Genomic DNA, 12,867 nt, shown 5'->3' with positions numbered 1-12,867 from the left:
CTAACTAAAGCTTAGAAATTCAGTTCTCATGTGCTGTGCATCCCCGGATGCCTGGCACCAGTAGTACCTGCTATGTTAGCGTATACTCTCTGGTCTGTTTACACAAGGGAGAAACCTAGGGCCTCTTCCTATGCTGGATCCAAATTCTATTGCTCTGGGCTGACCCTGGCTCCTGCTTTGAGACTTGGTGCCTAATGAGGAATATGAGGAGCGAGTGGTATCCCGTTCTTCTCTTTTCTGTGCCAGGTTGTTAGAAAACCAAGGCCTTACCTGTGCCAGGCAGATGCCCTCTGCCGTGTCCCTTGCAACCTGTGACAATCACTAGGCCTTGGTGGTCCTGCAGCCTAAGCCGATGTGGTTTTGTTGGGAAAGGAAGGAAGCCCACACTAAATCAAGACAGACTGTTGTGTGTTCCTTGCAGGAGTAGGCTGCCCAGGGATGCCCGTGTATTGTCTCCCGACAGGAGCCTCTCACTCCAGCATAGCTGTGGGGGCTGCACCCTACATAGCAAAGAAGCACAGAAAAGGCCCCACCTGGCTCACACAGCTGGCCTGGCTCAGGGTGCTCACAGCCCGCATGTAGCTCTGGTTTCTGGACCGGAACTTTGGAGAGTTGTAGTTGACTGATGGGTTCAGACTGTGACCGACAGGCACCTCAGTGGTAGCTTGCAGGTAGCTCTGGCTACAAAGACAGAGAAGAGAGAAATGTGGTCTGTGAGCAATCGGGGGAGGGTAGGAGGAGATGGCTGCCAGTAGATACCTCAACTCCATGCTGTGGCTGCTGGGACACTTCTGGCTGACCATCTTTAAATGGATGACTCTGCTTTATGCAAATGTTATGGGTTTTGCATCCATAAAGGTGATTTGCATAAGAAGTTACAGGGCAGAAGATTTGGCAAATTGCTTTGAGACAGGTTTCCCTCCCCCCCACCCCCCCACCCCATGTTCAGACAGTGAGGTTAAGATCACCATCTATTAAAGAGAACACAAGACAATAGCAGAACATTAGTGAAGTCCCTCCTAACCCAGACAGCAGGAGCACAAGCCCAACGACTAGATCTAAGACTAGATCCTTGGCACCTCATACAATTCTTGCTAGCTCAATGGCAACTTTGCACGCTTGGAAAAAAATGAAGGCACCACTCTAGGTTTGCTTGCTTGTTTGTTTGTTTGTTTCTTAAAGATACGTCTTTATTTTTATTCCTGTGCATGCATGCTTGCCAACATGGGATTGTGAGCGCATGAGTGAAGTTTCCCCACAGAGGTCAAAGGGGAACATTAAATGGCTTAACAGATGCAGTTACAGGTGGCTGAGAGCCATCCAACATAGCTTCTGGGAACTGAACTCTGCAAGAGTAGTAATGCTCTTCAGTGCAGAGCCATTTCTCCAGCCCCTCACTTAGTTTGAAAGTGAGCAGATTATACAGTACGAGCAAAGAGATACAGCAGGGAGCCTGTTCTCACAATGACCATTGCCTTCTGAGCTTCTTTAAAAGCAGAATCTTCCAGCTTTCCCTCCTGTCATTTTGGGAGACATTAACTTATGGGAAAACGCGGTGAATGCTCGGCAGCTAGAAAGTCTACGTAGCCTGCATTTCTGGGAAAAATTTGGTAACTTTTCTTTTAAATTTTATTGTCAAACCGTGCCATAAAAATTCATGTAGTAGTGTGCGAAGGCATTATCAATCACTCCCTCCCCTGATTTGGAGCATGATAGAGCATTAAGTTTGCTGATGCAGCTCATATGTAGAAATATTCATAAATACTAAACAGATTCAGATTGCCCCTCCCCCCCATGCCTGGCAAACAAAGTAAATCCTTTCTTTTTACAGTGGTTCTGTCAATACTTTGTTTTATTATTTACTTCTTTATAAACGGGGCATTGGGTGCAAGTGAGGAGGCTCAGGCAGAAGGGGCTGCCAAGCCCAAACACCTGAGCTTGACCCCTAGACCTGTGTGGCAGAAGGGAAGAAACAGTTGCTGCAGGTTGTCCTCTGACCTCCACGTGTGCCATGTGACCTTGCCCTCAAATGAAATACACTTTGAAAATGGGACAGCAGAGAAAACGTTTGACTTTATAAAAATCAATTTGGCAATGTTTACTAATTGTAGACTTCAAGTAATCCTGTTAAAAGTAATCTTTAAAAAAGATTTATTTATTAAATATATGTGAGTACACTGTAGCCATACAGATGGTTGTAAGCATTCATGTGGTTGTTGGGAATTGAATTTTTAGGACTGCTTTGCTCACTCTGGTCAACCCTGCTTCCTCCAGTCAATTCTGCTCACTCAGTCCTTGCTTGCTCCAGCCCAAAGATTTATTTATTATTATACATAAGTACACTGCAGCTGTCTTTTGACACACCAGAAGAGGGCACTGGATCCCATTACAGATGGTTGTGAGCCACTATGTGGTTGCTGGGATTTGAACTCAGGACCTTCGGAAGAACAGACAAGGCTCTTACCCACTGAACCATCTCACCAGCCCAAAAGTAATTTTTACTTTCAAAGAAGATGGGTTACTTACTCTAGTCTCAGACCTACCTTCCTCCAGCCTCTTTCTTCCTGTGTTTAGCTGCAATCTCTGATTTCTTACTTGCATGTCTACCATATGCTCCTGGTGTCCTTCCCTAGATTTCGCCTCTACTTATTCACATCACCATCCATACCATTCTTGAGTCATTTCTGGGACTGAGAACCATAAGAAGAACCAGTGTCCTCTAGGCCTTGGTACCCACTGTTCCAAGCCAGCGTCTGGTGCCCTGGCTGACTGTCAGCGTCACAGCTCAGGCTCCTGCTGGTGGCCCACCGGAGAACCTGAGCCCACAGTCCAGTATCCATGACTGGGTTTCAAATAAAACTTCTAGCTTTTTCCAAAGCTGAATGAGCATCTGAAGAGAAGTTGTCCCGACAGGAAACCTTACAGAAACTGCTTTCTTTTAGACACAGACTCACAGGAGTTGCCATTTGCTACTAACTATCACGGCAGAGTCTCCACAGGCATTTAATTGAACTGATGGAGTAGGGTCTAGAGACCATATTGCCCAAGTCTGTGTTTACAGAGAGTGAAGCAGAACTGGAGTCTGGCTATATGCAAACGTTCACCTTTTAGCTCCAAGGTCAAAGCTGCTGGAAAGGAGTCAGGGTACTGTTACCATCCTGTTACCACATCTAGCCTTCCCTTGGCATCTGCAGGGAACTGGATACTGCAGGGAACCCAGGGTACCACAGTCTAAGGATGCTGATATACATTTACTTCTGTATGCTCTAATTGTGTCCCATGACCTACATGCCTGGCATAATTTAAATGGCCTGGTATCTGCATATAACCTACCCATATCCTTCTATCCCTTTCATCATCTTCAGACGACTAACATGCCTAACATAGTAGCTGCCAGACATCATCTAGGTATCATTTAGCAATGCCAAGAAGAGTCTCTACATGTGCAACACACAGAGACAGAGGCCACAGGTGACCACTCACACTGGGGTGGCTAGGGGGTCACAGCAGGATGTATCCACCACTGGTTGGTCACATTTCACTCTCCCGGTTTCAGCATGGCACTTGCCTCATGCTAAATTTCAATTTTTCTTTTCAGAACTTTCTGGAATTTCAGTTTTGACTATTTCTATCTGTGGTTGCTGGAATCTCTGGATTGGAACCCGGGTATAGAACATTGATGTTTATATTTTTAAAACACTGATAAAACATCCTTTAGCCTTACCAGGATTAACAGTAATTTTTGAAAGTGTTATAATGGTTTATCTTTGTATAATACTGTGCCTCAGATGTCACGATCTGGAAGCTGGGCATGGTGGCCCATGCCTGAACTTCAGTATGCTTCAGGCTGCGGCTACAGGGTAAGTTTGGGGCCAGCCTGGGCAAGAACTTGTTTTATAAACTAAGAGCAACGAACCCCCAAACAAATAGACAAAAGTCCCATACCTGGGGACTGAACACCAAGAGCCAACTGTGGGCAGGCAGTACAGTGTAGTTGGGCATGCCTAGCTGAGGTTCACTGTACATCATGGGGAAGCAAGTCTCACGCCATCCTTATCAAGGCCTTCCATTGCTCATCCATGAGAGATCGTCCTGGAACACCCCCCCCCCCACCCTTAACATTTTGGAGTGGACTTTCTTCCCCTTGGCTTATTCAAAGTGGTGATTTCTACTTTGTCATCTCAGTTGACAGAGTCTTGGGAAAAAATTAGCTTCCCACGTAGACGGCCGGAAGCTCTGAAAGCCACAGAAGGAGACCATTTTCTGGAATGCCGTGCAATATTTTTGTTCTAGTTTTTGCCTTTCAAATGTTGCTCACATTAGATCATTGTGTCTGCCTAAGTGAGGCAGGAAACCCATTTTGGAACCCTCCAAGAGCGATGGGTAATCTTCTGAAGGAGAGCAATGGGCTTCCTAGCATTTTACATCCCCCCACTCCCCATTTGCAAATTGTTCCAGGTTATTTAGGATCAAACACGGCATCTGTAACTTTAGATCTTTATAAAAATGAGTTCACATAACAGAATATCTGCCTGCGTGAGTCTTTGAACACAGCTATTTAGATTCGAGTAAATAAACTCGAAACAAAAACAAAAGGAAAAAAAAAAAGTCCTCGCTGAGTCACCTTAAAAAGCAGTGAGGAGTCGACTCCGCTTGTGTAAAGGAGAAAAATAAGACAACAAGCCTTTGTGTTTGGTGTAATCTAAACACAGAGAACACCTTTTCACATTTATAAATGGAACAGGACAGGGGTAGTACAGAAACAGTCGCGCTTCCCCCGCTGCCTTAAGTGGAACATGGTAAGCCACTTTAGGAGTAAGCATGGTTCCTCCTAGAAAGGGGAGAGAATTCTGCTGTCTCCCGGCACACGGTTCACAGAATCCCCCAGTCAGTCTCGGCCTGCTGGCCTCGGCCTATTTCCACATCACCCAGGTGGTTGCAGCACAGGTAATTCTCAGTCCTGGTTCCGGGCCTCTTAATGACAATCTGCCTGCTGGTACGCCACACATGACCTCATGCTGACTTTGTGATGCGCCACCGTTTTGTTCACTGGGGACATCTCCCACCATGGAGCTCTGTGACTGAATTACTCTATTGTTCTGCTCCCCTTGTCGGGCTGGGGCTGTAGAGTTCATAGAGGGTCTGCACCATGGCTGGAGAGAGATATTCTCTTTCCTCAAAGGACAGCCGCCTCCACTCTGGTGACGACTGGTTGTGAAAACTGGGGTGGCACCTCCAAGTGAGGGCTCAGGCTGTGAATCTGGAGTACAGACCTGGTGGCCAGGGCACCTGGGTGTGTACCTTCTTGGCACAGAGAACTCAGGGACTCAGGCCATGTGCTCCAAGCTCATTGCTGTGACATATTCAACAAGTCTTACAACAAGAGTGTCTATGGGCCTATGGGCTCCTGCTCTGACCAAGGACACTGTGACAGAGGCCTCCATGGAATGCCAGCAGTGGCTGAAGGGGTGCAAACCCTTTGTAGAACCATCTGTGGAAGCATCAGAGATGGAGCTTGGAACTTGGAACTGGGGTTCCTTTATCTCAGGTGGAGTCTAGGCAAATGTGGGAAGAGGCATGTCACCCTGGAAAGGAAACTCGCCCCTGAGTCAGCCACCTCCCTTCTGATGACCCTGACCCTAAGCCTGACCCTAAGCCTATGTCTAACATTAAACCTCAACAACACCTTAGCCTATTCCCCAGCTCTAACACCACCTCTCTCTGCTATCTTTCTCTATTGCTTCATCTCCTCACCTTCCCCTGTGTGCCGTGTCCTCCCCTTATCTCCTGTATTGTCTGTGGCAGTCTATGGCAAGTCCTCCATAGAGAGTCATTTGCCCTGTGTAGGGCAATTCTGTAGAGTGTTCCTGAGCCATGTGTCAGGAACAGCGTAGGATGCTAAAAACTGGAACCATAGCAAGAGTCCCTTGTGGAGTTCTTTGAGCATCACACAGGGGATTGGGCTCACTATACCAGAGCAGTGTCACACGCAAAATGAACCATGGTGGCAACCCATGGACATCCTGTTTAATTTGCTTAGGAGGATGTGGGGATAATTTTAGGAAAGTAGTTGTACACTTTAGTGATCCTGGATGTTGACTGAACTGTCTCAGAACACCCTCAGGGAGCTAAGGTAACAAGCCTCATCAGCAAGGAATCTGATATTTGGTTGGAGTTCTGCATGGACATTGGGTCTGAGTTTGAACCTTAGCATCCATGTAAAAACAGGATGAAGGGTGTGTGCCTACGATACCAGTGCTGGGTTCTGGAGGTGTGCTGGCCACCCAGGGTAGGCAGTTGGTGAGTTCTAGGTTCAGTGAGAGATGCTGTCTCAAAAAATACAGTGGAGAGCAATTGAGAAAGAACCTGATGTCAACTTCTGGTCCTTCAAATGTACACACACACACCCCCCAATGCCATATTCACACATGCATACATACAGACACACAGACATACACACACATGCACAGACACACACATACATACATAATACATACATACACATACACACATATACACACAGACACATATACACACATACATAGATATACACACACACTCACATAGAGACACATATATACATACACAGACACACAAACTCACAGAGAGACACACACAGACACACACTTGTTCACACACACATCTATCTATCTATCTATCTATCTATCTATCTATCTATCTATGATGGAATATTATTAAGCCATAGTGAAGAATTATATCCTCCAATTTTCAGTAAAAATGGATGATTCTGGAGGACATTATATTTAGTACAATCAAACAGATGGAGAAAGACAAATACCACATGTTCTCCACCATTCATAGAAGATGAAAAACAAGTTGACTTGGCACTAGGACAGTGTGTGTTAGAGACCAGGAGTGATACTCATTAGCAAGATAGGTAAGGGAAGCCTACTGAGTTAGACGGCTGGTACACGCTGACCAAAATAAAGCAATTAGACAACCTTATCCTTTAAGACCTTTAGCTGTATAATGGCTGCCTTATGTAACACATGAGACCAGGACACCTGCTTTCCAGTTCTTTTCAGCTGTTCTCAGATTTCTTTCAATTGGGACCCTGCTTCCTCCTCCTCCCGCCCTCACCCTCCCTTCCTCTCTCCTTCCCTCCCCATTCTTTTCTTTCTTCATTATGGATACGGTTGGTTGGTAGAGGCTTGGGTTTTGTTATTTTCTTCTTAAGCATGCTGTTATTTACTGTGTATGGTGGCTTGAGCTATCTGGGCTTGTGTTATGTAGGCTGTGGGAGGCTCCAAGTATTGTTCAGCAAACACTCACCGTATTTCCCATGGCTTCAACCGAGTCCTAAACTTGGTCCAGGGATACACATTTTTTCCATAGGAATTGGGGGTCTTCTCCTGTATGGTTCCATTTTTTCTGCACATTTTTCTTGTCACCATGGAAACGTGAATCCCACCCTTTAATATACTAGTCCACTAAGATGCTGGCTTTCTGCTGAAGGGCGTCCTTGCTACTTAGGAAAGTATGCAGGTCACATGACTGTAGAGAGCAATGGGAGAATGGGGCTTCTCTCTTCTCTCTGCTTATTTGTTTTGAACTGGTGTGTGTATATATTCCAGAGTTTGTCTTCTGTACATAGGTTAGTTCAACACAAGCCATTATTCTGGAACCCGATCTCTATGTTTTTAAGCCCTGTTGGCATGTGCAACATGTTTGGGCAGCTTTGTGTCAGTCACTGGCTGATTCAGGGAAATCTGTGCCGACTCCTACCATAGCCTGAGATGCTTCACCTTGTGGTGAAGTTCAGGCATATGCAAAGATTCTGCAAGGACTGCCCAGGCTTTGACAACTTGTCACACAAAACTGAGTTAAGCCATTAATCAGTCAAGTATGGTGATAGATACACACACACACACACACACACACACACACACACACACACACACAGACAGACAGACAGAGACAGACAGAGAGAAACAGAATGAAACACACACACAAGGGAGGAGAGACAGAGACACAGAGAGACAGAGAGATAGACACACACACACACACACACACACACACAAACCCTATGGATGGCCATGCCACCAGTTCTTGACTCTGTGTCTGTGTGACTGAGGCCAGCAACATTATCTGTGAGACCACACCTCACAAACTGGCAAACTGTGTACATAAAACCAACTCTAAGCTGACTTCCTTCCCATGCCTACAGCAGTCTTAGCTCTGCTCCTATAAAGGTGGTAAGCCTTGTCCATTACCAAGTCGCGCATCCTGCATGCTCAGACTGTTTTCTTTCTGCTTAGCATCCTGGCAGAGCCCACATGTGTTCCTGAGGACCAGCTGTGTGTATGGTGACCAGCTGGTTTCCTAGATGACAAATCTCTGAGGAGGGAGGTGACATCAGGCATTATCTTGTCTTTGGAGGCCCCATGGCTCTGCTGAAAGGCTCCCTTAGGTCCATTTCCACTGAAAACACTGTTGACTCTAAGACCTTTAGACCTTGTCATGCCTCACCAAAACTGGTCTCACCACTAACGTCTGCTGAGGCTAACTGGAGTAGAAGGCAGAAACTTAATCCTGAGACAGTCATTTCTGAGATGTAAAGATCCAACTTGTGAACAAGTTTCCCAATAATCTGTTTTGTTTTTTGTTTTTTGTTTTTTTTTGTTTTTTGTTTTTTTCTAGGAAGGAACAGAACAGAACAGTGTGGTATTATTAAGCTATGTGCTTCGCTCTGTTGAGACTGGATGTAACCTCAGGGAACCTATACCTAGCTTGACTTGGTAGAAAAGAATGACGTCATTGAGAGGTGACCGCATGGCTGTGTTCCCAGCTACAGGATAGGGCTGAGATTATTGGCGTAATGCTTGTATGATTTCAAGTTATGTCTTTACACACCTGCAGTGGGTGTTCATGGCTCTATGGTTAATTAGTAACTTAATGGACAGAGACGAGTCAGTAGGCTGTTCTCAGAGCTGAGCGCTGCTGGCCTTAACCCACTGGTGTTCCTTTCTCTGAGATTGCGTGCTTCATTTCCCCTTAAATGGCCATGTCACATCCTGGGTCATGGGTTTGTAGATGGAGGAGCCCTGAAATGACTCAGGCATAAATAAAAAAAGTCTCAAGTCACCTTTTCAACAGTTCACCCTCGGGTGGCATCCTGGGGCAAATGAGGCCACAGCCTATGTCTATATTAAAGCACCTAGTGTGTGCAGCCTCCACAGGCTGTCACTCTTGTGAATTCAGCTCTCTTCACCTATTGCTGAAGCTGTGAGAAGAAGACAGTCAGGGGGGACAGAAGCTGCCTGGGAGTTGGAAGAGCATCTGAAGGGCCACACAAAGCTCTGCTAGAATGTGCTTTGTACCACCTATCCTTCAAAGGTTCCAGAGGACGAATGCCCCGGTGAGGTCAGAGCATACGGGCAAACCTTGAGCTCCTGATTCTGAAGAAGTCACAGTTACACATGGCTCACTCCTCTAAGGGTGCAGTGTCCGGGTCAGCAGACTGAAGTGATGGTGATCCTTTTCCACAGTGGAGACTATGGGACCTCTGGATTATAGGCTGATGGGCTAGCTCTGACTGGCTCTGTCACTTTGGCTTTTGTAGATAGATGTGGCAGCACCATATCATCTTGTGACAAGTACCAAGGATAAGCAGGAAAGCCACACCTCCCTGTAGCAGCTTTTTCTGGTAGCTCTGCTGTCACCGCAGACCCGCCAGAGACACACCCACTTGCCTACCATCTTGTTTCCAGAGAGGGGACATGGAAGGTTACAGTGTGCTCCCAAACTCCTCCTTAAGGAGACACTACAGGTGGTTTGCAGACCAGGCCACATTTGAGGAACTCGCCCTACTTAGACAGAGGGTCAGGAAGCCTCTTAAGGACTGTTCAGAAATCAAGATTTTTTTTTTTAAGTCATTTCATTTACAAAGCATAACAAATGTGTGGAGTCTATTTTCTAGTGTTGGGAGGTGAATTTTTTTCTGCATTTAGAGGAAACAATAATTCACTCAAGATGTTTCCCCTGATAGCAAAGCCACAGTTCCTGGAGATTATGCAGCTCTGGGACGGTTCAAAGAGCATCCATGGCACCTGCAGAGAGGAACCAGCAACTGCCTCCCTTTCTCTGCTGTTCCGTCCCTCAGTGTATACTTTGTCTGACCCAGCTCTGACTCAGGCACCTGCAGAGAAGGTGGGCATTGGGATACCTGAAGCAAGCGAGGAGACAGGAATCCCAAGTTACCCTGGATTGAGAAGACAGACCTCAGAAGACATCACACACTGAGGTGACTAGAGTTTAATAACTCTCACGGAATCTCATCAAATATTAAATGATCAAATATTGAACCACAGCTTCCTGCCAGGAAGCTCTTGATACAGAAGCTTCCTACCCCTCCCCAGGTCTGCTCCTTGGGCAAATATCACAGAGATGGGAAGTCTGAATGGCTCAGCTGTTGAAGCCGTGATCCAGGCCCATCTGTCTGAGTGTAGAACCGCAGGGAGCTGAGCGGCCTCTGATTCCATGCTAGTGTGGAGACATGATGATGAGTGAGCAATGACATCAGTGTCTCATCTGGAGGTTGTCAGTCTCCAGCCGGGTCTGAAAGTGTGGTGAATCAGATTAGATTCACAGTGAGATATGGTTCTCAGAGCTCAGAAAGGCTGAGGGACTGGAGGCTTTCTGTGACCCTCATCCCTCCCTCAAAACCACACATATAACTGAGGGCAGCTACAGACAGCACTCAGAACATACTGCTGGCCAGAAGTCTGATGACAGACGCAGCTATGAACCATAGGGGACAGGGGGATGAGCTCACAGCATATTCATCCCTGATCTCCGTAACTGGCTAGAGACTCGCAACACCCACTCTTCCCATGTAGTTTGATTCCTTTTAATTTTATTTGATCTATAGTGAATGACTTTGACAGTTGTTTAATTGGTCCCAACCTATACCTGAGCCAGAGATACAGTCCTAATTATCCCCTATCCCACAGTCCTCAGCATGCAGGAGGCTCAGACTTACTCCATTCCTTCTCCAAGGCTGAGAACCAACCATGGTCACCCCACTATCTCTGCGAAAGTGAGGACCATGTGCACCCCACTATCTCTGTGAGAGTGAGGGTCATGTCTGCCCCACTGTCTCTGCTTCATGACTGAATCCTGTCTATCCCAAGGTTCTCTGCAAAAGCTCAGATACATCTCTACCCCCTTGTTCTCTGCAAAGCCAAGGTCTGTGCCTACTCCATGGTCCTCTGCATGGTTGAGACTCTTGTCTGCCTCATTGTCATCTTCAGGGCTGACACCAAAACCCATCCTACATCCGTTGTAAGGGTGAGGTACGTGCCTACATTACTGACCACCATAAGACCAGAGTCCAGATCTACTCTGCTAACCTCTGCATGGCAGAGACCCTTGTCCTGCTTATTTAGGCGTCACAAACCGAGCCTGGTCTCTCACATTTCCTACACGAGATCTTCAATCTCGTACACGAGGCTTCTGGTCCATCCATCTGACTTTAGACTGAGGTCCCAAGTGTTGAGCATCCTCACTGGTCCCTTGCTCATTGCTTTCCAACTCAAGCCTTCAGGGAGGCTTGGCTGCCTTAGCTCTGAGTATATGGCACACAATCTATCTCTTTTGCCTGTTGTGCTAGTGAGAATCATGTCACATGAGGGGGTCTGTGTTACTGGGGACCCTATAACAGATCTCCCCACCTCTGGCCTTGTGGCTTTTCTAGAGTTCCCGTTACAGTTGGACCAATATGATCTATCCATCTTCTCTAATCATTGACCTCCAATGGAGAAAACTATAAATGTGCATTAACATGACTAACACACTCTGTTCTTCCACCTCCAACCTGCTATGTTCATAACCAAGGTTACTACTGTCCCCTATGGGGTAACTGTCCTTACCATACTAGACTCTTCCTCACATGAATGATGAGAAAAAGAGATGGGGGGTGGCATTTGGACTCTGACTCTCCTGAATGGTGAGAGGTGTTTCCACCTTAGGCCACTGGCCATAGTGAACTCTGCCTTTCAGGAAAGGTGAGGTACCTTGTTCCCACCTTGGGTTATGGCCTTGCCTAACCCTGTCTCCCCTGAAAGGTGAGGAAGATTCCTGCCTTATGCTTCTGTTTTTTTCCCTTGTAAATACCCACAAGCCCAATGTTCTTGATGACACAATGTCACCCAGCATGACGGCATTATCTCTCACTTCTGCCTCCCACCATACCCTGTCACATGAGCTGGCTTGATCCCACCACTCTGGGGGGTTTCCTCATTTTCTCCTGGCTTCAGCATGCTCTGTACTCAATATAGATTGTTTAAATGCTCAATGCCTGTCTCCTTTGAGTCCTCAGACCCAGGGACTTTGATTGCGGAGTTTGTCTATTCAATACATGTTTAGAGCAGCGTAGACCTTCCGAGACAGACAGGAATTTCCAGTAGTGAGAAGACTGTAATACAGAGGAGCTGAGTGGATGCCTATGGGATGAAGGAGCTAGCTACTACTCCTTATCAGGGGACATGTATTGTGCTGTGTCAACGTCTCTGAGTTTGTAGCCTGAGATAGTTGGTGGCACCCTGCCATGGCTCAGGCAAGTCTGATGAGACAGAACATACAGAGAAGCTGAACTCAACAGCTATGTGTGAATTAGACCTCCATCTGCATCTGGCCATAGACAGGAAGATGTAGAAATTTGCACATTTCCTACTTTGCTTAGGACTTTAACTTTCAATGTAAAGAGTCTTGATAATATACAACCTGTCAACCTGTCTAGAAGTGTTTTTTTTTTTTTGTTGTTGTTTTTTTTTAGAAACCCAATTTCAATAACACATCCTGGCCACCGTTATACTATACCATTAATAAGAAATATCAACTGTTCTC

At 46.3% G+C, this 12,867-nt stretch overlaps 1 protein-coding gene across 6 annotated transcripts in view; it reads right to left on the bottom strand.

Annotated features, from left to right (window-relative positions):
• Positions 1–12,867, bottom strand: part of Dlgap2 (DLG associated protein 2) — a 796,232-nt gene that overhangs the window by 70,484 nt on the left and 712,881 nt on the right. For all 6 annotated transcript variants that reach the window (XM_085844126.1, XM_085844125.1, XM_085844130.1 and 3 more), the window contains one exon: positions 534–681. In XM_085844126.1, coding sequence (XP_085700252.1) covers positions 534–681 — 148 coding nt within the window. The remainder of the gene's footprint in view (positions 1–533; positions 682–12,867) is intronic.

Source organism: Mus caroli, unplaced genomic scaffold (assembly GCF_978045245.1).
Source record: "Mus caroli unplaced genomic scaffold, Mus_caroli_1 scaffold_10, whole genome shotgun sequence".
In the NCBI taxonomy this organism is placed as follows: Eukaryota; Metazoa; Chordata; class Mammalia; order Rodentia; family Muridae; genus Mus; species Mus caroli.
Note: the sequence above shows the minus strand (reverse complement) of the source record. Positions and strands in the feature narration are given on the sequence as shown.